General features: G+C 69.5%; 1 protein-coding gene across 2 annotated transcripts; it reads right to left on the bottom strand.

Moving 5' to 3' along the window:
* Positions 1–422: 422 nt before the first annotated feature.
* On the bottom strand, positions 423–22799 carry JAG2 (jagged canonical Notch ligand 2). Of its 2 annotated transcripts, XM_030883175.2 has the most exons (26): positions 22702–22799; positions 22179–22529; positions 14832–14889; positions 12767–13018; positions 12550–12610; positions 9046–9176; positions 8819–8938; positions 8557–8670; positions 8267–8380; positions 8037–8150; positions 7911–7957; positions 7642–7812; positions 6701–6851; positions 6446–6598; positions 6249–6362; positions 5880–5993; positions 5674–5787; positions 5424–5540; positions 4978–5005; positions 4811–4896; positions 4353–4466; positions 4145–4260; positions 3526–3774; positions 2816–2947; positions 1273–1432; positions 423–999 (listed from the first exon to the last, which is right to left on the bottom strand). In XM_030883175.2, exons 1-26 carry the CDS (start codon positions 22765–22767, stop codon positions 542–544), a joined length of 3705 nt encoding a protein of 1234 aa, XP_030739035.1. In that variant the 5' UTR covers positions 22768–22799; the 3' UTR covers positions 423–541. The 2 variants fall into 2 exon arrangements, with proteins under 2 accessions (XP_030739035.1, XP_030739036.1); XM_030883176.2 differs by lacking the exon at positions 8037–8150.

A 22799-nucleotide genomic window follows, 5' to 3' on the forward strand; every position in this document is an offset into this window, starting at 1 on the left:
ACGGGCCCCACCAATGACCTCAAGCCCCATTGCAACCGCAGGTCCCACCGACAGCCATGGGCCACGCCGAACATCACAGGTCCCACTGAGAGCCACGGGTCCCGCTGTCAGCCTCGGGTGGTCCCACCGACAGCCATGGGTCCCACTGGCTCTTTGGCCTGGAGCCACTGAGAACCCCAAGTGAGGAATAAAGGAAGATTCTGTAAACAGTGCACCACCTCTGGGAACAAACGCTCGACGATTTGGTGAGAACACAGACATCCTTGCTTTTTCCTGCCACACGGCGAGTGCGACACACAGAAACGTTACAAAAATAGCAACTACCCGAGAATACTGCGTTGTTTTCCACCTGACAGTTACCCAATAATTTATACAAGCTTAAAGAAACATAGAAAATAAACATCTGCTTTTCGTTTTTGGTGTTCTTTTTTTTACACAAAATAAAGGAACTACGCACACGGCCTCGGCCTCCTGTGGTCCGGCGGGTGGCGTGGCACCCGGCGAGGGGCCCTGGGTCCCGGCCCAGCTGGCGGCCGCAGCCCTACTCCCGGACGGCACGGCACGTGGCGCCGAGGCTCCCAACGGCGCGGTTGTCCACCTTAGGGCCTGAGGCCCAGAGGGCCGGCCTCCCAGGCGAGCAGCCGGGGTCTTTGGTGAACTTGCGCGAGAGGAACTTCTCGGCCTCCGGAGCGTCGTCCTCGCCGCGGCCGGGCTCCTCGTCCTCCCTGCTGCCTGCCGGCCCGGGCAGCGCCTCACCCACCCTGCGCGGGGCTGGCGTGAAGTTCTTGCAGGGGAACAGCACGTCCTTGGGGCCACCCGGCCGCTCGATGGGGTTGCGGATGGGGTTGAGCGGGGCCCACTGGTTGTTGGCGCCCTCCTCCCGCGGCAGCCGGCTCCTCTCTCGCTCTTTCCTGCGCTTGCGGGTCCACCACACGCAGACAGCCACGCACACCAGACACAGCATGCTGAACACGCCGCACAGCACCGACACCAGCAGACCTGGGGCGGGGACGCCGCGAGGGGACCGTCGGGCGAGGGTCCTCCGGCTCCCGGCGGTGGGGAGGGTCCCAGGATCGGGGCTGGGGAGGGGTGCGTGGGGGGCTGGGGGCCCTTCGCTGGCAGGTGCAAAGCAGTTGCAGCGTTTTGTGGATCGGAATGCACGGCCCCCCGGCAGGGCCAGGACGATTCGCAGCCCCTCCCCTCCAAGCCCCACGTGCCTGAAAGATCCCCGCGGCCCGGGGCCGAGAGGCGGCCCCCCCTCCTGCTTCTCACCCGTGGAGGAGCTGCCCACGACGACTGTCTCCACCTTGACCTCGGTGACAGCCAGCAGCAGCGAGCTGTTCCCCTGTCGGGTGATGGCCGCCACGATGGCTCGAGCTGCACTCTGGATCAGACTGCTGTCCGGCAGGTCGCGGCGTGCCGGGCTGAAGGACTGAGGCAGAGGACAGAGCTGAGGGGCAGCGCGCCCGTGTCCGGAGGCCTGGGACCCCCACCCCCAGTGGGACAGCGTGCCTGGCCCCGTGTGCAGCCCCAGGGCACACTGAGGTTCCCGTCCAGGCCACGGCTCTCGATCAGCGGCAAGGAGGGATGCGGGTGGCTGTGGTCCCACGAGCAGGGCCGTCCTGGAGCAGAGCGCGGGGCTTGGGAACCTGCGGCCCCAAGGCTTCCTGGAGGGAGGCTCATCGAAGGGCGGGGGGTCGCCCCACGCCGGGCAGTTCACGGGGAGGCGGGTGAGGCCTGGTCTGGATCTCCTGCACCTGGGGCTGGGACGGCTGTCCCTGCGGGTAGGCTCCCAGCCCCAGGCAGCCATGCCTAGAGTCCAGAGGGTGCCACAAACCCAGCACTCCCCCGAGCCCTGCCGGCACCGTGCGGCCCTGCTGCCCCAACACCGGCACCCAGCCAGCACCCCGAGAAGCTGCCCTGCCCCTACCCCCTTGTCTCTCCCCGCACGCCCCCAACCACAGCCTCCCCAGACCCTGCGGTGCCCGTTTACATTGGGCCCCCGAGCAGGGCCCCAAGGACACCCACTGAGCCGAGGGCCTGGGCAGGTGGCCAGGCCCTGACCACACACCCCAAGGCGGCCTGACACCACGGGCACCCCTGCTGCCACAGACACCAGAGGACACAGCACAGGTGAAGCAGGGAGCCGGGGGCAGCCGGGGCAACAGAAAAAGGAGGCTCCACCCACAGTCCCGCCCACCCCGTCCGGTCGGGCAGGCCCTGGCCTCAGCGCCGCACCCAGGCCACAACCGACCCCCACGGTCTCGAGTCAGGGTCCCACCTGAGGGCTCCCCGTCCGGAGGCCCCGGGCCTAGGAGCTTCCTCACGCTCCCTGCCCTGCTCTCAGGGGATCCTCCAGCTACACCCCGTCGCTGTCCACCCTGGCCCCCGGCCACTCTCCTTCCCTCTCTGGGCGCTGCCTCTGTACCCCGACACTCCTGCTGTCACCCGGTGCCTCCCACAGTTCTGGGGACCCCTGCCCAGAGTCCCAGCTGTACACGCGGGCCCCACGGAGCTGCACACGCGCCCTGCCTGGCCCCTCCTCCTCCCCTCACCGGGCTGACGGTGCCTCTCCTGCAGGCCCGCCCCGGCTCCGCCGGCCTCCAGCAAGGGCACGGGGAGTGGCCACAGCCCTTCGCCGCGCAACTGTGCCGGAGCGGACTCCCGGGTCTGTGGTCACCCCGTGTCCCCAAGTACCTGGGAGCCAGCCTGGCCTGGGCCCTCTGCCCCAGTCCCCGCCAGGCACACGTGCAGAGGAGGGCCCTGGAGAGGGGAGCGCTGAACAAGGGTGCCCACCCCGCCTGCCAGTACCCACCATAGCCACCTCCACCGCGCTGGCCTCTGAGGACGGCCGGTCACAGAGCAGCACGAGCAGGCGGTCCCGGGCCACCGCCCGCGTGGCTGGTAGAGCGCGGATCCCTGAGCAGACGGCGCCCACGGTGGTACCCTGAGCAAAGACGGGCTGCACGTGAGCACGGCCCAGGGACCGAGAATCTGAGGGTGTTCACCCCCGGCTGGCACCTTGGGCAGGTGGTGGGACACGCCTTACACGCTGTCTGAGGTAGCAGAGCAGGGATGCGGGGGGGGAGTGGGGGGGGCACTGGCTCCCACAGCGGTCCTGTGCCCCCTCACCCACGACACAGACCACCACCACGGTCAGGGCTGGGTGGGGTCTCACCCGGTGCTCAGGCCACAGAGACGTAGGGACGGGGATGCGGCCTGAGTGAGAAGTGCCCGTGGAGCTGTGGGCTGCCCCAGCCTCCCTGGAAGGCCACCTTCAGCCCAGGTCCCTGGGACAACTGGAGGAACAGGCACCTCGGCCCAGGCTGGCCACTCCTGGCCACTCCCCTGGGACCAACACTTCCCCTCATCCGAGCGCGCTCGGCCAGGCTCCGCAGCCTCCCTGACCCCACAGGCGCCAGGCCGCCAGCAGGGGTCTCGGGCCATCTCGGTGGCCACTGGAGGAAGGATGCGGCGCCGGGGCTCTGCAGACCTTCGCGGTGCGCAGTGGACGGCGCCACTCACCTGGGGCACCTGGTCGCGGTTGAAGTGCAGGGTGAGGCGGGCGCAGTTGTTGTCCAGGTGGCCGGAGCGCGGCCGGCAAGGGGTGCTGGGCAGCAAGGGCTCCTCCGCGCCACACTCCCCCCAGGCCATGCAGGGCGGCTGCAGGCACTGGCCCGGGGCCTTCTCCTGGCACCGCTGCCCAGGTGGGCACTGGGTGCTCAGGGCGTCAGGCCGGCCAGCCAGCAGGCAGGGCTTCCGGCCGCACCACACCTGGGCACACGCAGATGGGACCCGCAAACACACCAGCACCACGCGGGGGAGGGGGAAAGACACGGTCTGGTCAGTGAGTCCCAGGGCAGGGCGGGGGGGGCGGCGAGGGCCCACCCGGGGGACCCCCAGCGCTCCCAGGTTGAACGTGGCACCAGAAGGACCCCACCAGAGCAGGGCAGGGCAGGACAGTGCAGGCCCAGGTCCTCTGGAGCCCGGCTCACCCGTCCCCCTCCCCCAGCACCCTCACAGGGTGAGCAACAGGGTCACGGATGAATGACGGGGACCCCCGCGCACTGGACACCCAACAGGGCAGTGCGGGGAGGCAAGGCAGGGCCGGCCGGAGAGGCTCTGGGGCAGGAGTCCCCTGTACCTTGCTGCAAGCCCGGCGGCCGTCCAGGCAGCGGCAGCTGTTACAGTCCTCCACCCAGGAGCCCCCATGAGGGAAGGGCACTCCCTGGGACCAGCAGGACCTCCCGAACACAGTCACTGCGCGGAGGAGAGGTGGGGGCAGCCGTGACGGCCGGGTCTCACCCTGCCCCCCCAGGCACGGCCCTCGCCCACGACGTCCCCCCACCTACCCTCCTGGCACCGCGGGCCGGCCCGGCCAGGAGGGCAGCTGCAGCGGTAGCCGTTGATCTCGTCCACACACGTGGCCCCGTAGGCGCAGGGTGAGGACTGGCACTCGTCAATGTCTGCGGGGAAAGCGGCGGCTCGTCGGGCAGCACGGGAGGCCCTGGCAAGTGGGAGGAGCAGCCCCCGGCCAGCTGGGGCCTCGGGCTGCCCTCGGGGGCCCTCTGGGCTGGGCCTGGCGCTGTCACTGTCACCAGCCCGAGGCTTAAGCACCACCCCCATCTGCCTCTGGGACGGGTGGAGGGGGGCGGCCTCTGGGTACTAAGACCTCAACCCAAACTAGGGTCTGCCCCTTGCCGAGTGGCGGGGGACAGACAAAGGAAACTGCGGCTCAGGGTGAGGTGGGAGCAGCTCCGAAGCCTGGGGTCCCACAGCACTGCCCGCCCGGTGCCCCCCGGCCCCTCACTGATGCGGCAGTCAGGGCCCGCGAAGCCCGGCGCACACTCGCAGCGGAACCAGTTGACGCCGTCCACGCAGACACCGCCGTTGTAGCTGCAGGGGAGAGGGCGGGTGTCAGGGGGCCCGGGACAGGCCGAGCTCCCTGGCCAGCCCGCCTCAGGGGCTGCCACTCACCAAGGCAGGGGATTGCAGTCGTTGGTATCTGTGTTTGCGGAAAAAAGAGGACAGTAGGCACGGCATCCACCCGCCTGGCACCCCAGGCATGCAGGGCGGGAGGATACCGAGCTCCCCAGCCAGCCCACCGTGACCAGGCTGGAGGCTAGGGGCCAGGGCCGCTCTGGGAGGAGAGCCCGTCCTGGAGGGGACTGGCCTAGGAGGGTGGGGTGCGCGAGCAGGACGCCCAGGCCACAGGGCGAGTGGCTGGCGGGAGACGGACAGAGGGCAGAACACAGGGGAGGGGGCTGGGCTGCGGGGCTGGAGATGGCACGGCAGATCTTGGGGTTCAACTGGACTTTGGTGGCCAAGTGCAAGGGGCAGGTCTGCGAGGCAGGCTCGAGAGGGAACAGGACCCGGAAGCTGTGGGGGAGAGAAGTGGGTCCCGCCCACGCCCACGGGCTCACTGTGTGTGCAGGTGCGGCCCTCCCAGCCGTCCCGGCAGATGCAGGAGAAGGAGTCCCCGCTGCCCACACAGGTGCCCCCGTTCCCGCAGGGGTTGGGCAGGCAGCTGCTGCTCTTAGCTGCAAGGGCGGAGGAGGAGAGGAAGGAGGCGGGGGGCTTTCACCGGGCCGGGCAGACCGGGGGCTCCACCCCACGCCTCCACCCCAGACAGCGAGGGGCAGGCAGGGCCAGCGTGCCCTCGGGGCGCCTCACCGACCGCGCAGGTGCTGCCCTTCCAGCCCGGGGGGCAGGCGCAGCGGAAGGTGTCGCCGCTGTCGTAGCACGTGCCACCGTTGCTGCAGGTGTAGGCGTCACACTGGAACTCACCTGCGGGCACACGGCCGCTCAGGGGGCGCCCGGAGCAGCGGGCGGCGTCCCGGTGGGCGGCCCCAGCGCAGCAGGGGCTCGCGGGCACTCACGTGAGTGGCAGGTCTTGCCTTTCCAACCATCGTCACACGCGCAGTAGAAGTCGTTGACCAGGTCGTAACACCGGCCGCGGCTGTGGCAGGGATCGGGAAGGCAGTCGTTGGGATCTGGGGGTGAGGACGCCGGTCAGCGGGGGGTCACCGGCGCTCAGGGAGGGCTGCCCGGGGGAGGAGGCGCCGGAGCTGGGCCAGGGAGAGACAGAGGGCGTGGGGAGGGCAAGCGTGTGCCCCTCCGCCACACACACGCGCGCGCGCGCTCCGGTCACCAACTCGCCACGTGGAGCCGGCGACCACCTGGGGCCGCTGAGGTGCCCGGTGACAGGCCACGTGGGGCCCGAGGGAGGGGCAGCACGGCCCACTCACTGGTGTCGCAGAGCTCGCCCTCCCAGCCGCTGGGGCAGAAGCAGCGGAAGGTGTCCACCTCGTCGATGCAGGTGCCCCCGTTGCGGCACGGCTGGCCGAGGCAGTCGTCGATGTCTGCAGGAGGCGGGCGTAAGCCAGGTCCCCAGGCCTCCCGGCCCCTCCGGGCCCCTCCCAGCCCCCGGTCCACAGCCACTCACTCTCGTGGCAGTAGGTGCCTGTGAAGCCGCTGTCACAGACACAGGAGAAGTTGCCCCCAGGCTGGCTGATGCAGTGTCCATGGGGGCCACACACGCCGGTGGGGGCCACGCGGGCCACCCTGGTCCCCACCTCGAACCCGCAGCCATCGACCGCTGCCACAGAGATGGGAGGGGTCAGCCCCACCTCTGCAGACCCCACCTACCTCTCACCTCACCCCACTCCACCCCCTCAGGCCCCGCCCACACTGCACCCACCTCTGCAGGCCCCCCCAGGGCACGGCTCCCGGGGCTCGGAGCAGTTCTTGCCGCCCACATCTTCGGGGCACGCACAGTAGTAGTCGCCCTCCAGGTTATAGCAGCGGGCCCCGTTCTGGCAGGGGCTCGGCTGGCAGAAGTCAACGTCCACCTGGGGGGCGGGGCACCCACGAGAGCCCAGGCCCTACTGTTGGCGCTGGACAATGAGCCAGGCCTCGCTGGCGTCCGTACAAGGAACCCCAAGGTCCAGGCCCCACCTGGACTAGACAGCCAGGCCTCTGCAGCCACAGCCTGGAGGGCCGCCCAACCCAGCCTGGCCAGGCCCCTCCCACCACCCTCGCCTCCAGGGCAGCCCTCTTCCGCTGCATCCGGCCTTCGCCCCTCCTACTGGCAGGAAGGCCAGCTATCGGCCCCCCTCCCCAGCCACCAGGGCCACCCTGAGCCCCGTCCGTGGGTCCTTCCCAGAAGCGTCACCGCCAGGCTCCACGGCGCTGGACAGGACCTCTATCCTGGGCCCCAGGAAGCCTGCTGGCCAGGAGACCCGCCCCTTGCACCCCTGCAGCCCCACTAGTCTCCCCTGCAACGGCCAGGGCAGGTCAGAGGGCGGTGGGTGCGCGAGCCTCTCCTCAGACCCGCGTGCGGCACCCCCACCCCACCCTAGGGCCCCTCTTTCAGGGGCCCAGGTGCTCCAGCCACTGTGGGAATCAGACAGACAGGGCTTGGGGCAGCCGGCTGACCTGCCAGGGCTCCCGGCCCACCCCACCAGGAGGGGCTCATCATGACAGGCAGTGACCCTGCGACCCTGCTCTGCCCCTGCCCAGAAAGGCAGCCCGGACCCTCTGCAGGGCCGACGACCACTGTGGCCCGTCTTGGCCACTCGGACGGGCCACCCGGGCAGCGGCTGGAGGAGGGGGGAGGCAGGCAGCACACGCAGGCCTCACCTCGCAGAGCGGCCCCGAGAAGCCCTGGGGGCAGTGGCAGCGGAAGCCGTCGACCAGGTCCTCGCAGAGGCCGACGTGGCAGGGGCTGCTGGCACATTCGTCCAGCTGGCGCTCACAGTGCCGGCCCCCGAAGCCCCGTGGGCACACGCACTGGTAGCCGTTCACCAGGTCCTGGGGGGAGTGGGGGGGTGAACCTCCCGCAGCCACCCCCGCGGGCGGCTCCCCCGACACTCCCCCCACGTGCGCGCACGGCACGGACCGGCCCTCACCTTGCAGGTGCCGCCGTGCTGACACTGGCCCCCACAGTCGTTGACGTCTGCGGGCAGAGGCGCGGTTACGGCTGGGACTCCCTCTCCCCCAGCCCCGCCCACCTGCGCCCGCCCACCCGTACTGACTGATATGACAGTTGGTGCCCTTCCAGCCCGGGATGCAATCACAGTAATAGCCACCAATCAGGTTTTTGCAAGAAAAAGCATTAAGGCACGGCTTCCCTTCACACTCATTGGCGTCTGTGAACGAGACAAGGGCAGCGATGGGGCCCAGGCCCCACCTGCCCCGGCACCCGCAGCAGCAGCGCATGCCCAGCGCACAGCCCATGCACACACGCGCCCCGCGGGCCCCTTACCCAGCTGGCAGGTGGCTCCCCCCCACTGCTCGGGACAGATGCACTCGAAGCCGTCCACCTGGTCTACGCAGGTGCCCCCTGCCGCACACGGGTTGGAGGTGCACTCGTCGATGTCTGCAGAGGATCAGAGAGAGAGGTGTGGGGTGGGAAGGAGGGACACGGGCCTGGCTCTTCCTGTCACCCCTCCCCTGACCACTGCCACCCACGTGGACGCGGCCACTCCACCCCTACCCTCCAGACCCCCCAGACGCCAGGCTGAGTGCCCCAGAGGCACTGGAGTGGGCACTCACCAAGCGCACAGGTGGGCCCGCTCCAGCCGGAGGGGCAGTGGCACTCGAAGCCTGAGGGCACCTCGTGACAAGAGCCCCCGTTGGCACACGGGTTCGAGGCGCAGGCGTGCTCGGCTGTGTTGAGAACCACGGGAAGTGGGTGTGGCGGCCCAGGCCCCTCCTTCCTCCCCGAGCCCCCACGGCCCCGAGGTGGGAGCGGGGGGGTGCCTGCCGCACAACAGGCCAGAGAGGTGGGCCCGGCCGGCTCCCGGCCCCGACGTACCCCGCTCGCAGTTCTTGCCCGAGTAGCCGTCGGGGCAGGCACAGCGGTACTGGTCAGGCTCCGCGTTGATGCATGTGCCCCCGTTGGTACAGGGGTGGTGGCTGCCGCAGTAGTTCAGGTCTGGGGGCGGGGTGCGCGCTCAGGGAGCAGACCGAGCCCCTCGCTCCCTCCCTCCCCGAGGCGCCTACCTGGGGCCTCGCCACCCGCCCCTCGCCCACCAGGCGCACCTTTGTTGCAGAGCAGGCCGCCCCAGTTGGTCTCGCAGCTGCACTGCCAGGGCTCCACACAGCTGCCGTGCACGCAGCCCGGGTACGGGACGCACTCATCGCAGAATCTCCCCTGCCAGCCATAGCTGCACCTGGGGAAAGCCGAGGGCCGCGAGGCCACGTGTGTAACAGCGGACCCCGCGAGCTCTGGCCGCTCCCAGGGTGGCCTGGGGACACGGGCGCAGAGTCACATGGGCCGCCCAGGGCCGGCAGCCTCAGCCTTTGAACTGGAACGGGCCCCGGGCCAGGCGGGGGTTACGGTCCCGCCGGCCAGCCCGCACCGTCACGGCACTCCCGGCCGCTGGCCTCGCACGGTTGGCCGCAGCTGTCCAGTCACTCCTCCCGGAGCTATTTTGGGACTCACCCCAAGCAGGGCCCCGAGAGCAAGCGCCAGGAAAGGAAGGCGCTGCCGGGACCCCAGGAATGAGAGGGCCAGGTGCTGCCAGGCCTGGGCAGGCCAGCGGGGCATCAGGAAAGGACTCCTGGCCTGGCCCCAGCCGGTAACCTTGGGCGCAGCACGTGACCTCACCTGGGACTCAAGGGCAGTAACTTCTCTCTCCACAAGGCCCAACCACGGGCGCATCTCACAGATGGGGACACTGAGGCCCACAGGCCGCCCCAGTCCAGCCCTGAGAGAAGCCAGGTTCAGGGCAGCTCCTGGGCTAGAGTCACCCGCTCCCGGCAAATGGCCTCGAAAGGCCTCCTGGCTCCAAGGCCACGACCCCGAGGCCGGGCCCTGCCTGAGCTGTGGGCCAACGTCCTCTGTGGGAAGGCCTTCAGGAGGAGGGTCAGAAAGACGCCCAGGCCGCCAGCGAGGGCCCGGAGCTCAGCCAGCCGGGGGCGCTGCTCTCGGGGGAGAGAGACCAGCACCCTGCGCTGGACGCCCCAGGGCCCGGCGGGCTGCCCTTCAGGCCCTGGACGTGACCCCCAGGGGACCCTCCCTAGAACTTCGTCCTGCAGGATGGAGTGACGTCCGTGCCATCACCCACCACGTGGATTTATTTTTGGAAAAGGAAAGAGCCACGGCCCTTCCCGGGCCGCCCCCGTGGCCCACGGCACCCAGCAGGAACGCTGGCCAGCTCAGCCAGTGCAGGACAGGGAAACCAAGGCCGGTGAGAAGGGGCTCCTCCAGCCCCCCCGTACCCGGGGGCGGGGCGCGCGGTGTGTGTGCCCGCCTGGGCCACACGCCCCCACCCACCACCCTCCCTCTGGGGGACCCCTGCCAGGGAGCACGAGGGTCCCTCGGGCGTGCTCTCGGCCCTGGGTGGGGCAGCCCTCTCCACGCCCCCCCTACCCCAGCTTTCCTGGCCCCAGAAGCCCAGGGAGGAGACGGCAGGAAGGCACGGCCATCTCCGCAGCATCCGGTGGGGGTTTGTCCTGCGCTGAAACCTGAGCCCTGAGCCACGGGCGGCAGCTGGGCCTCACCCACAGGCCAGGGAGAGAGGCGGCTAGGGCTCACCTAAAGCCTCTGTCCCAAGCGTCCCGCGCCGCACCCCCCCCCCCCCCGCCCCCTCCGCGCCTTCCTGCACAGCCCACACTGCAGTGGAGGGCGGGCCTCTCCCACCCTCCTCCCACCCGGCTGCTCCGTCACCGGCCACCCAGAGCCGCTAGCACGGCCCTGCCCCTTGTGCTCACGACCCAGGTGGGGACCCGTCTGCCCCGAGTCCCAGGGCTCATGCCCACCACACGGGTCACAAGGGCAGGGCTTCAGGGGAGGGCCCTGCCCAGGGCAGAGAGCAGTGCTGCATTCAGTCCCCCACCCAGGATCTGGTTCCTGGAGGTACCTGTCCCTCAAGACATGAGCCCACCCTGGGCCAGGCCCCCAGGTGCCCTCTCACCGGCACTGTGCTCCCCACGCCACTTGGAGATCCACTCAGCTTGTCTGAAACCTGGCAGAGTGAGTGTCCGGGTGGGTGCAGCCCTAGCCCCCTGCCTATCCCTGGGCAGCCTGCCCGCCTCCCTGCCCTGGGACTGGCGGGTCTGCTCCACATGCCACTTCCCAGGCCAAAGCCACCACAGGACGAGCAGAGGGTCACCCTCCCGTCCCGGCCCCGGATCCCAAACACTGCCCTCCCTGTCCAAACTCAACGGGGGAGTTACTAAATTTCTCTGCTTAGCGCCCTTATCTGAAAAACACACCTGGGAGCAAACCCGCCCTCCAGAAGGGGTCCTGGGATGAGTGAGACCCAAGGCTGGGGCACAGGCCTCACTCACTGCACCTGCTCATCTCTCTGCCAACGTGCGGGCCCCTCCCAGGGGCTCGCCCCTGAGCACGCACCTGGTCCCCCAGGCCCAGCTCCCGGGCCATCCTCACGCACCCCCGGCGCCCGCCCTTGCTCACACACCCTAGAGAGCCCCGCTCTAAGCCGTCCTGGCCCCGAAGCCTGGCCCCGCCCCTCCGGCTGTCCCAACCCCCGCTTCTCTGCTCACTACCTGGCAGGACTACTCCTCCCTTCCCACAGCCACCAGACCCTGCCCCAGCCGGCAACTCTACCTTCCCCCAGTCGAGGTCTCCGACGGCCTCCACTGTCTGCATGAGGCTGCGGGGATCCCTCGCTCTCTGGTTCCCTCTGACCCCGGCCAACCCTGGGTCACTGCCCGGTGGCCTCTGCCAGCTCATCGTACACTGTCAGCAGCAGGAGGCTGGGACCGGCTCCTGGACCTCTTCTCCTCTCCAGCTGCCCCCGGCGGCTGTCAGCACCGGCCGTGTGCCTCAGGGGCCCATCCGTGTCTCGGGCCAGGCCTCTCCCCACAAACCCAGGGCAGGGCGGGGCGGGGCACCTGCTGCTCTCACCCCTGCCTGCGGCGCCTGAGCCCATCCCCGTGTCCAGTGGCACAGGGTATAGAAGGCTTGGGGTCCTCCCCGATCCCCCCCGCTTCCACTCCAGGACGTCTGCAGGACCTGCCCACCCTTCCACCTCCCACTGGACTGTCACCATCACACACCCCCTCCCCAGCCTGGCCCCACCCACACAGCAGCTGCTCTGGTCCTTCCATCCCACCTCGCTCAGCTCCAAGCCCTGCAGCAGCACCCCCTTCTTTTCTAGGTCCCCCCCACACTCACCACCCTCCCTGTCCTCCACCCACAAGCACAAGCCGCTGTGCCCTCCGCACCTCCTGTGCTGCAGACACCTGCCCTCGGGCGGCTCTCTGCCTCCCGGGCTCTGCCCCGTGTGTAAGACCATCCCAACCCAGTTACGTGAAATGGCCCTGGCCGCCCCCTCCCCAGGCCCCCGCCCCCGTCCTCGTGGGGCTATCACTGTCGGGCACGCCCAGGCTCTGAGGCCACGGGCGTCCCTGTGCCGATTACAAGCTGCGTGGGAGCAGGGCCCGTGTCCCCACTCATGCGGCCCCAACACCCAGCTCCCCAGCACCGTGTCCACGGCAGGCGCTCAGACAAACCCCACTGAGGGAGCAGGTGTGCCTGGAGAGCAGAGACGGGGCAGGCGCCCGGCACTCACTCACCTGCACTCCCCAGGCACGGAGCATCCCCCGTGGAGCAGGTTACATCCTTGCTTACACACGGCTGCAGAGAGAGATCAGAGAGGCGCCGCTGCTGCCAGCCATGCACGGGCCCCCACAGCCCTGAGGCAGGCACGGGGTGGGGGTGGGGGGCCTCCAGGTGGCACCCCGCACGGCCCTCCGCGTGGCCCCTCCGCGTGGCCCTGCACAGCCCGCTCACCCTCCTTGCACTCCTGGCCCATCCAGCCGTCCATGCAGGCCTTGTTGCCGTACTGGTCGCAGGTGTAGTGGCCGAAGAAGTCGTTGCGGGGCCGGCAGAACTTGTTGCAGGTGGCGCTGTAGTAGTTCTCGTCGCAGCGCACACGGATCTTCAGCTCCAGGTGTGCCACGTGGCCGCTGAAATGCAGGCTCTTCCAGCGGTCCTCCGGGTTGATCATGCCCGCGTGCGACACCCGCTCGATCAGCAGTTCCTCTTGGGGGGGGCGGCAGAGTGAGCCGGCTCAGCCGCCACATCCCCCTCGGAGGCGCACAGCCCGCCAAACCACGCGGCCAGCGGCCCAGGCCACAGAGCCGGGACAGCAGGGCCACCGCAGGAAGCGCGGGGCTAGAGGGGCCTCCTGCCCCGCTAACGCAGGCGGGGCCGGCAGGGCTGGGTGTGGGTGACCCCGCCCGTGCCCCGCAGCCCGCGGCCTGCTCCCACCGGCACCGCCACCGGGCACCACGCCCACCCCTCGCCAGTGGACGTCTCTGGCCACCCTCCCGCCCCTGCCGGGACCCCTTCTCTCTAAGGGCCTTCCCGGCAGCAGCCGCACCACTCACTACTGAGTGAGAACAAGCCTCCCTCGGCCCTGAGCACGCATGGATCCAGCGACCCGACGGCTGGGCCTCCCTTCAAACCAAGCTGCCGCGTGGGCGCAAACGCCCTGAGCTGGCAACAGGCACAGGGCTCGTGGTACGTCTCCCTACATGCTCGTACCAGTTTGGGGAAGTCTGCGGTAAGAGGCTAAGGATCCCGTGCACCCCCCCACCCCCGAGCTATAGGAAAGGCCAGGCCCCTCCCTGAAGCGTCTCTCCCTGGGCCGACCCATCCCCGCCCTCCTCCGGGGAACACTCCTGCCCTGGGCAGCCTGTCCCCACGCCCGCCCAGCCCCGCTGACCGCCACTTCCAGCGGCTCCTCTGCGTCCCCACAGCGTCGTCACCCGTGGGACCCAGGGGCTCGGTCTGCCTCGGCAGCCAACTGCCCGCGTGACACTGCCCCCAAACGCGGCATGTCCAAACTGGGCTCCGGCCCGTCCGCACGACAGCTTCTCGGCCCTGCGGCTGCTCAGGCCACCCCTGCCCGCTCTCACCACGTCCAACCCACCAGCAAGCCCCGTGCCTTGGCCTTCAGAGCGACCGGAGCCCCTCTCACCCCGCAGGCTGCTCCTGGTCCCAGCACCCCCAACCGCCACCTGCGTTCACACAACCGCCTCCTCACCCACCTCCACGCCGGCCCTGCAACCCGCCCTCCAGCAGCAGCCTGAGCGACCCCGCTCCAGGAGAAAGCCAGCCCACGAAGCCTCCGCGACCTGACCCCGGCCTTGCTGACCTAATCGCTGCCTCCACCCCTGCCGTGAGGGCCCCATGCTCTTCTCCAGATGCACCGGGCTCACTCCTGCCTCAGGGCCTTGGCATTTACTGCTCCTGCCGCACACGCAAATGCTCTTCCCCGTTTGTCCACGGAAAACCTCTCTGCCCCACCACCACAGGGCCCCGCAGACGCCATGCAAGGTCGGCCAGCCACCAGGTGAGCCTGCGGGGGAGGGCCACCAAGCCCCAAGTTCCAGGGCAGATGGGCAGAGAGGGGCTCAGAAAGCCAAAGAGAGCTCTCAGCAGCGAACCACTCCGCTGTGCCACTGACCCGGCCTCAAAAGAACAGGCTTGGGTCTCGGCATCAGCAGGCTACGGGAGTGCTGGGGAGGCCCAGGTGCGGCCCTCGGCCCTCAGTGAGGACACACGCCCATCAGAACAACACAGAGGAAGCTGAGACTGGGGAGGAGGGCAGTGCACGCGCAGCTCAGCAAATCACAAGTGTGGCAGAGCTTCCTGGCAGCCAGGGCAAAAAGGGAAACAGCACAAAGATCCTCAGGGTAGAGGCAGCTTTCCTACCACATGGGCCTTTGTCCCCAGCAGGCAAAGGACCAGGAACCTGGCTACGTGCATCTCCGTGAACGAGGGGGTCAGCCTCCCAGTGCCCTGAGGGAGGCCCTGCAGGCAGCAGTCCACCCAGCCGGGGCTAACTCACCATCCGGGGTGGTGTCGTTGTCCCAGTCCCAGGCCTCCACGATGAGGGTGAAGGAGCGCTGCAGACACAAGGAGGGGCCCGTCAGGTACCCGAGGCCCTGCCCCAGCCCAACCCTCCCACCACCACGCCTCGGCCACACCCCCACTTTATCCCTCAGCTCTGAGGAGGGGTCTCCTCAGCAGACCCCGAGATGACCCCCTGGAGGAGGACTGCCCCTCCGGGTCACGAAGGCTCAGGGGGTGTGAGCTCGTGGCTCCCGCAGCTTCGTGGCCCACCGGCGAGCCTGACCGGCTTGGGTCAGGACGGAGAGAAGGGAGAGTGACCCAGACAGAGCAGCAGGCAGAAGGTGGGCACAGCTGGAGCAGCTGCAGACAGGGGGGCCAGGTGGCCGGGGACCAGAGGGGGTCGAGCGGGAGGCCCCTCGGCAGCTCACAGGGGCCCAACCCACCGTGGGGAACAGGAGGTCCCACCCCCAGCCTGCCCGGGAGGGACGATGCCCCGTCACCAGGCCACGGGACGGCAGGGGCAGGCCCAAGCGCTGGTGCCACCCGCCCCCCCGCCCCGGGACATAGTAAACGTCTGCCCCACTAGCCTGCTTCACCCAAGACCCGGAAAGCGGCCCCTGCTGCACAGATAGGGAAACTGAGGCCCAGGGACTGCCCAAGGCAGCCTCAGCCTATGCTCTCTCCCCCTCCCTGCCCCCAAGACCATCCAGCCCTCGGGCACCAGGCAAATGATGGGCTGACGTCACTAAGCAGCCCCAGGACACCACCGCCCCGCCGGCCGTGAAGACAGCCAGTCGCTCCCGGCACAAACTCGCGCCTCGCCTGACCCCTCCCTGCCCAGCTCTTCCCCGGCCGGGACCCTCCATGGCTCCCCACTCCACGCTGCTCGGCCCCCTCTCGGGCCAGCCACAAAGGCGCCGACTACCACCCCCCCGGCCCTCGCCCCACCTGGGCTGGGGGCTCACAGGACGGGGCCACGTCTGGGACACGGGCTGGCCGGCTTCCTGCCCGAGGGCTACTGCCCTGGGGAGACCAGACGCCTCCCCACCCTCGGCACCCCCATCTCCCAGCCCCTGCAGGCTGGTTTCTTCGCCTCTGCAGCTGCCTGCTGGCACCCCACCCCACTCAGCCCTGGCTCTGCCGTCCCCCACATCCCGGCCCCAGGCAGCTCCCCGTGGGCTGCCTGCCACATCCAATCACACCCACAGCCCCTGGACACCCAAGCGTGGTCCTCCCTCGGAGACCCTCCTCTTGTCCCCTACCCCGTGCCTCCAGCTGCCCTTCTTCTTCCCGCCCCTCCCATGATACGGCCTCAGGGCCCAGGACACACGTGCCCACCCTCAACTTCGCTCAGCTCACCTACGCCGCTGCCCCTGCCCTGAGCCCAGCCCCCCAGCAGCTGTCTCCCAGACACCCCTGGACGACCCGCAGGAGTTCATGCTCACAGCCGCCACCCTAGGACCCACACCCACCCAAGAAGCATGAGCGGGAAGCGGGGAACCACCCTCCATCCTTCTAGAAGCCCGCCCCTCACCCCCATGGAGCTGTCCCCAGGCTCTCAATCCCACCTCTTGAGTCTCCCTGAAACCCATTCCCTCACTCCTGCCACCGCCCTCTGCCAGGCCATCAGGATCCGTCCCCAAGCTGCCCATCTCCACCAGAAGGGCTCCCGGCAGACACTGGGGCCTCCACACCCCCGTTCACAGGAGCCCCAGTGATCCCCAGGGCTCTGTCCACATGTCCCCCACTGCTCAGCCCTCTTGGGGCTCCCCGTGGCGTGCGCCCTCCTCACAGGTACCCAGCACGCCCACCCTGCCCCTGGGCCTTTGCACACACGGCTCCATCCCCCTGCCTGGAATGCTCCTGGCAGACGGGTGAGTCAGCGGGGCACGGAGCTGCTGTTCTAAAAGGGGGTCAGGGCAGGCCGCGGAGAGGGTGCCTCTGGGCTTGAGGCTGCAGAGTACGGGAAAGAGCCGTGTGGCATGGCCTCGGGCTGGAAGAGCAGGGATGTGGGAACAAGGGTCCCAGAGTCAGACGGCGGGGCTGCCAGCCCCTGTGCCAGTCTTGGTGCTAACGCTTTGGAGCAAAGTGGGTGGCTGCCAGGTGGGTCTGAATGAGGCCAGAGAGCAACGGGGGGCTTCAGCAGTCGTGCTGGCCACCTGACAGAACGGGCTATAAAGGACACAGGAGGAAGCAAGGAGCTGACACGGGCTGCGCCCAAGAGGGTGGGACCATGGTGGTCAAGGCCCCCAGTAGGGCAGGTGGAGGAACGCCCCAGGCCGGGCTGCCCATCCCACAGGGCGCTCACCCCTTGGGGCAGCCGGAGTCCACCTCCCCACACCTGGGCTTCGGGGAGTAGGGAGCGCCTCCTGGCTCCCAGGAAACCCCACGCCAGCCACTCAGGTAGGATTACCGCCACCTTCGCCAGAGCCCAGGGCTCCGGTTACCTGCTCCCGCGGGGACATGTGCTGCCCGCCCACCCGCAAGGGCCCCACCGCCCGCCAGCTGGGTTCTCTACACCTGGACGGCAGGAAGTCATCCAGAGAGAACCTGAGCCACTGGGTGGGGCGGCACCTCCTCTCCTCCTCCCGACTGGCCTCTAGGACTCAGTTTCCCTCCTGCAAATGGCAACCTTTCATTCCACTGCTGCTGCCTTGTGGGCCATGGGCCCGGCAGGGCTTTGTCAACCCCAGGTCTCTACAGAACAGGAAAAAGGCAACAGGCCTGGACGGGAGGCCTCGGAGGGCACACTGTCATCCCAGGGACCGGGCTGGGGGGGTGGGTGCCTGGGCAGGGTTGATGACAGCTAGGGGCCGGGGGCGGGTTCCTTAGGAAGCAGGCAGGGGAACACCCCTGGCCAGGCACAGTTGGGCCACCAGCCTGCCCAACCTCGAGAGGCCCACCCAGCCGGCTGGCATTAGTCCCTGAAGACCCAGCCACACCTCTTCCAGGAAGCCCGACCTGACCTACCCACACCAGAATCCCAGCCCGACCACGGCCTTCTTCCTGGCCCACCCCCAAGGCCAGGTCCAAACCCTTTGTCTGACCCCCCAGAAAGGATGATGGGGCAGCCGCCCTCAGACATGGAAATGGCACAGGGCAGACGTGGGGCCGGATGTGCCACACCCCACGGCCCAGGACACCCCAGGCCAAGAAGGCCTAGCACAGACCCTGGACCTGCTGCCCTGGCTCCTCTCCCACAGCACCCTGCATCAGCGCCCGGCCCCCCACGGAGCAGAGCTTCACGCCGGCGCCAGGAGCTCTAAGCACAGATACGTTTCCTGAAACCCGAGCTTCAGAAAGGCCCAAGCCTCTGCCTCCATTGTCACCCGACAGGGAGGGGAGGGGGCCGCCTCCCCTCAAGGTGCTGGGCCCCGGCACCCCCGCAGGAGGAGCGGACCGCAGGCCTCCCCAAAGGGAAGCCAGACACCCACACTCCGCACCAGGGACCAGACAGGGCCTTGCCTGGGCGTGCCCCTCCCACCCCACTGCGGGCCGGCAGCCCACGGTCTCACGACACCTCATCACACGCACGTCGCGGGGCTGCAAAGCCCACAGTCAGGTCGACCCTGGTCACACCAGGCTCATGGTAGCCGGGGGATGAGGACCCCAGTGTACCTGGGGTCTGGGGGGACGTGGACCCTGGCTCAGGCCTGAGGATTAGAGATGCCTGTCTCCACCAGGAAACCCCTCACTGGCCCAGCCTGCCCTCAGCCAGACACTACCCCTGAGAGGCTCCCTGAAAGCCACCAGCCCTCCAAGGAGCCGCTGCCCACACCCTCCAGCAAGCTCCTCGTTGCCACGCTGCAGCCTCGCTCCCCAACCCACCTCTCAGGCCCAGGGACAAAACCCCCGCCCGTATCCAAGCGCTCCACTGGCCGGTGCAGCCCTCCCGGTGTCCCCACTTTGCCCGAGAGCCCCGCCCTGCTGCCCCAGTATCAAAGCCTCGACCAAGACCCCTGAAGTACAGGGCAGGTGACGGCACGGAGCAGGTCACCTGGGCAGGACCCCAAGGCCCCAGTGGGAAGGTATGGAGAGGAAGGGGGCAGAGGAGGCCCCAGGAGCAGTGTGGGGAAGGGGCCAGGGTCCACGTTAGCCCCCACCCCAGTCCCCAGCTCCTTGGGGGTCGGGAGCACACGGAGGGCGGTGTCAGACACCACCCAGGGCAGCTTAGGCCCTCCCAGGCGCAGACCTTGGCCTGGCCCACCTTGGGATGGGGGCTCGCGCCGCTGACAAGCCCCATTGGCAGTCGGACGTGGGGGGGCTGGGCAGACCTCCCCCTTGGGTGTGCATGCCCCCGACTGGCCCAAGTCCCTTGCCCACCCCTGAGCACATCACAGACCCCGCAAGGGACTCTGGCCTTCTGATGGGCAGCCGGCGAGGAAGCGGGGAGACTAGGCCAGCTGGAAGGCCAGGCTGGGCACTGAGCCCTGCAGCCCTGTCCCCCGCCCACACAGCTGCACCACGCGGCCAGGTCCCAGGACCTGCTCTGGCCCACGATCTCAGGTTGGCTACACCGTCAGCAACGGGATCAGGCCCAGGCCCAGGTCCACCTCGGTTCTCCTCACGACTCCAGCTTGGCCTTCACGAGCAGCCATCTGTGCCACCCCCTCGAACCCACAGGGCGCGCTCCAGGAGAGGGGCCCTCGACCTGCGGGCCAGCTCCGGGGGTCCCCGCTACCGGAGCGCAAACAAGTAGGCAGGTGCGGCGTCTAGCTAGGCAGCAGGCCCCCTCACTCAGGACCCCCGATGCCACACTGCACCTCCATCGGCCAGCCCCACCCGGCCCCTCCAACACCCCCAGTGGCCACCTACCACACCCAGAGAACTCACGCGTGCGCACGTGCACACACACGTGACCAAAAGTGGCCTCCGCCCTACTAGCTACAGGCCAGGCGCTGGGGCCGACACGGCATCACCCACCTCCTGCGGGGACCAGCGGGACACATACAGACATCCATGGGGCCGGATGAGGAGAGAAGAGGCAGGTCTCACACCCAGGCTGACCCCACCTCCCTCACCCCCAAGACCCTGGACACGCCCCTCTCCAGAAAGCTAAGCCCGACACCAACCTGAAACCACAGGCGGTGGACGGCGCAGGACCCGGGCCCACGCGGCCAGGTCAGGGCGCCCCAGCCAGGCCTGGGGCAGCGGCGCACGGGGGCGCTCCCCCTCCAGCGGCCTGGGTCAGGTGCAGGAGGGCGGCTCCCCACACCCGTGCACCTGCAGCCGCCTTCAAGGCCCCGCTCACACCCCTACTCCAGGGTCCTGACCGGGCGCCCTCCCACCTGAAGCCCCGAGGCAAGGCCCGGCCCCCTCCTCGGTCCCCAGGGCACCAAACACAGTCCTCACTTTCTCCGGCCAGGGTCAAGGGCCCTAGTGGGCACACTGGGTTCCAAACTCGCGCCAGCTCAACTCACCCCAGCTCACGGGACGGAGCTGGGCTTGCAGCAGCAGAGGCAGTGTGGCCCCAGGGCTGCTGCCGGCCGAGCGGAAATACCAGGGCGCTGGCATTGCCGCGCCGGCTGCAGGCCTGGCAGCCAGACCACACCACTGGCAGGGAGAAGAGGACAAGTGCAGCCCCCAAGCACACGGCTGCCCCCCAGCCTCACCCCCGACCGGAGAGTGGGCCACCTGCTCATTCCGAGAGGACCCAGCTGGGGGCAGGAGGAAGGGAGGGGAGCTGGCCCAGCTGGGGGCAGGAGGAAGGGAGGGGAGCTGGCCCAGGACCCGGTGCCCAGTCTGCAGGCTCCTGCCTGGGGAGACCAGGGCCTGCCCCGTCCCGTTCCACCCCTGGCCGGCCAGCGGGGCCAAGTGCCTGAGGGACACGCGTTGGCCCGCCACATTCCTCCAGGCCTCCCTGCCCCCACGGCCACTGCTGCCAACTCGAGCCGAAAACACATCCTCAGGTAGCGATTTCGAACCGTGCTGGCTCCGGCCCAAGCGCAGATGACAGGCTGCGGGCCCTGCTCAGACCTGCCTGCCGCGCCGCTGCGGGGGCGAGGGGGCTGGGCTCATCCCGGTGCCCGGGGCCTCCCAGGCCGCCCCTGCCGTTTCCACCCCAGGGACACATTCCCCGCCTGAGGCCCCAGGGTCAAGGGAGACCCCAGAGGCCAGCCAGGTATGTGGGGGTAGGGCTGTGGCCCCAGGAGCGTGTAGCCAGGGGTCAGGAAGGGGGTAAATAGGACAGGGGAGGCCCCCGGCCCAGGCAGAGGAGAAGGTGCCAGCACAGCGCTCAGAGCCGGGTGGGGGAGGAGGGCGTCGGGCCCAACTTCAACCAGCCCGGCCTCAACCCCCCGTCTCTTCCAGGACCAAGACATCAGGCGGACATACTCCTGTTGGCTCCCGCTGGCTGGTCCAGCCAAAGGTCCTTAGTCAGAAGGACAACCTCTCAGTCGGAGCCTGGCATCCTGCTACAGCCAGACCCACCCCAGCTGCGGGTACCTGCTCCTGCACACCGAGGCCCCGCTTTACAGGGTCCTCTCTCATCCCTGCCCCCACCCAGTTCCATGCAAGCAGCACAAAGACCTGGGAGGGCCACATCAGGCAGCAGGAAGCCTCCACCTGCGCGACCACAGCTCCCTGCAGCCCACGGTGATGAACCACATCCCTACCAGCATTCTCAGGCCCAAGGCTCCTGCCTGCCAGGCCAGCCCCAAGCCCGCTCCCACAAAAGAATTAAACCTAAAACCCAAGACTGCAAGGTGTAAGAAACCTGACAAAGAATCACTGCACCAAAGCCCACTGAACCTTCCCCCCGGATCTGGGCCAGGAGCAAAGGCTGCCACCAGCACACGTGCCCTAGGTCTGCCCGGGCCCAGGTCCCCCAGTGCCCGCCGGAGCTGCCACCCCCCACCCCCGCCCCCGGGCATCCAGGAAACTGCAGGGCGGGCGCAGGCTGGCCAAGGGCCCAGGCGGCTCCGCCGGGGCCTGCCCCAGACCAGCCCCAGCACGCGCGGCGCACATGCCTCCCCGGCCTGCCCAGGCCCGAGGCGCCTGGCCGCGCCTCCCCACCCAGACAGACACGCGCAGGGCGACGCAGGCACACGCCGCGGGCGGCCGTGCACGCGGGCCGAGGCCACCCCGCCCGGCCGCGACCCCCGCGCGCCCACGTGGCCGGGCGCGGACCCGGCCCCACGGAGCAGGCGCCCGGGGTCCGCACGCCGCGCGGCGCCCCCTGCCGGCCCCACCCGCAGGGTCCGGGCGCGCGAGGCTCGCACTTACGGCCGGGGCCGCAGGTGCGGGGAGGCCGAGGGGCCGAGGGGCTGCGGGCAGGGCGGGGCCGGGAGCCGGGCGCCGAGGGAGGGGAGGGCTGGGGGAGGGGGGGTGGGGGCGCACGTACCGGCCAGGCGAACTGGAAGGGGATGACGACGAGACCCGGGTCCTGGTCGCCTCCGGCCCGGGCCCGGGCCCGCGCCCGGTCCCCCGCTGCGCCCACCGGCGGCAGGTAGAAGGAGTTGCCGCCCAGCACGGGCGTGGCGCCGTGGCCGTAGCTGCAGGGCCCCGTGGGCGTCACCTTGGCCTGGTACTCCTTGAGGCACACGCGCACGTACGTGTCGCACTCGTCGTGGCCGCAGCCCCCCGAGCGCGTCGTCCGGCCGTCGCCGTCACAGCAGGCGCCGCTCAGCAGCTCCCCGTTCACGTTCCGCAGCGCGCTCAGCTGCAGCTCGAAATAGCCCATGGGCCGCGCCGCCTAAAAATAAGGCAGAGAGAGAGCGCAGAGAAGCGCGGGCCGGGGTCGCGAGCCGGGGCGCCCCGCCCCCACCCGCCGCGCAGCCTCGAGGGCTTCCGAACCGCGGCGCCCGCAAGCGGTGCCGCCGACCCCGAGGGACGGCCCGGTGCGCCCCGTCCGCGCCCCCGCTCACCTGCACGCAGAGCGCCAACAGCAGCAGCAGCTGCCGGGGCAGGCGCCCCCGGCCCCGCGCCCGCATCGCCTCCTCGACCCCGCCCGCCGGCCCGCCGC

Source organism: Globicephala melas, chromosome 2 (genome assembly GCF_963455315.2).
Source record: "Globicephala melas chromosome 2, mGloMel1.2, whole genome shotgun sequence".
In the NCBI taxonomy this organism is placed as follows: domain Eukaryota; kingdom Metazoa; phylum Chordata; class Mammalia; order Artiodactyla; family Delphinidae; genus Globicephala; species Globicephala melas.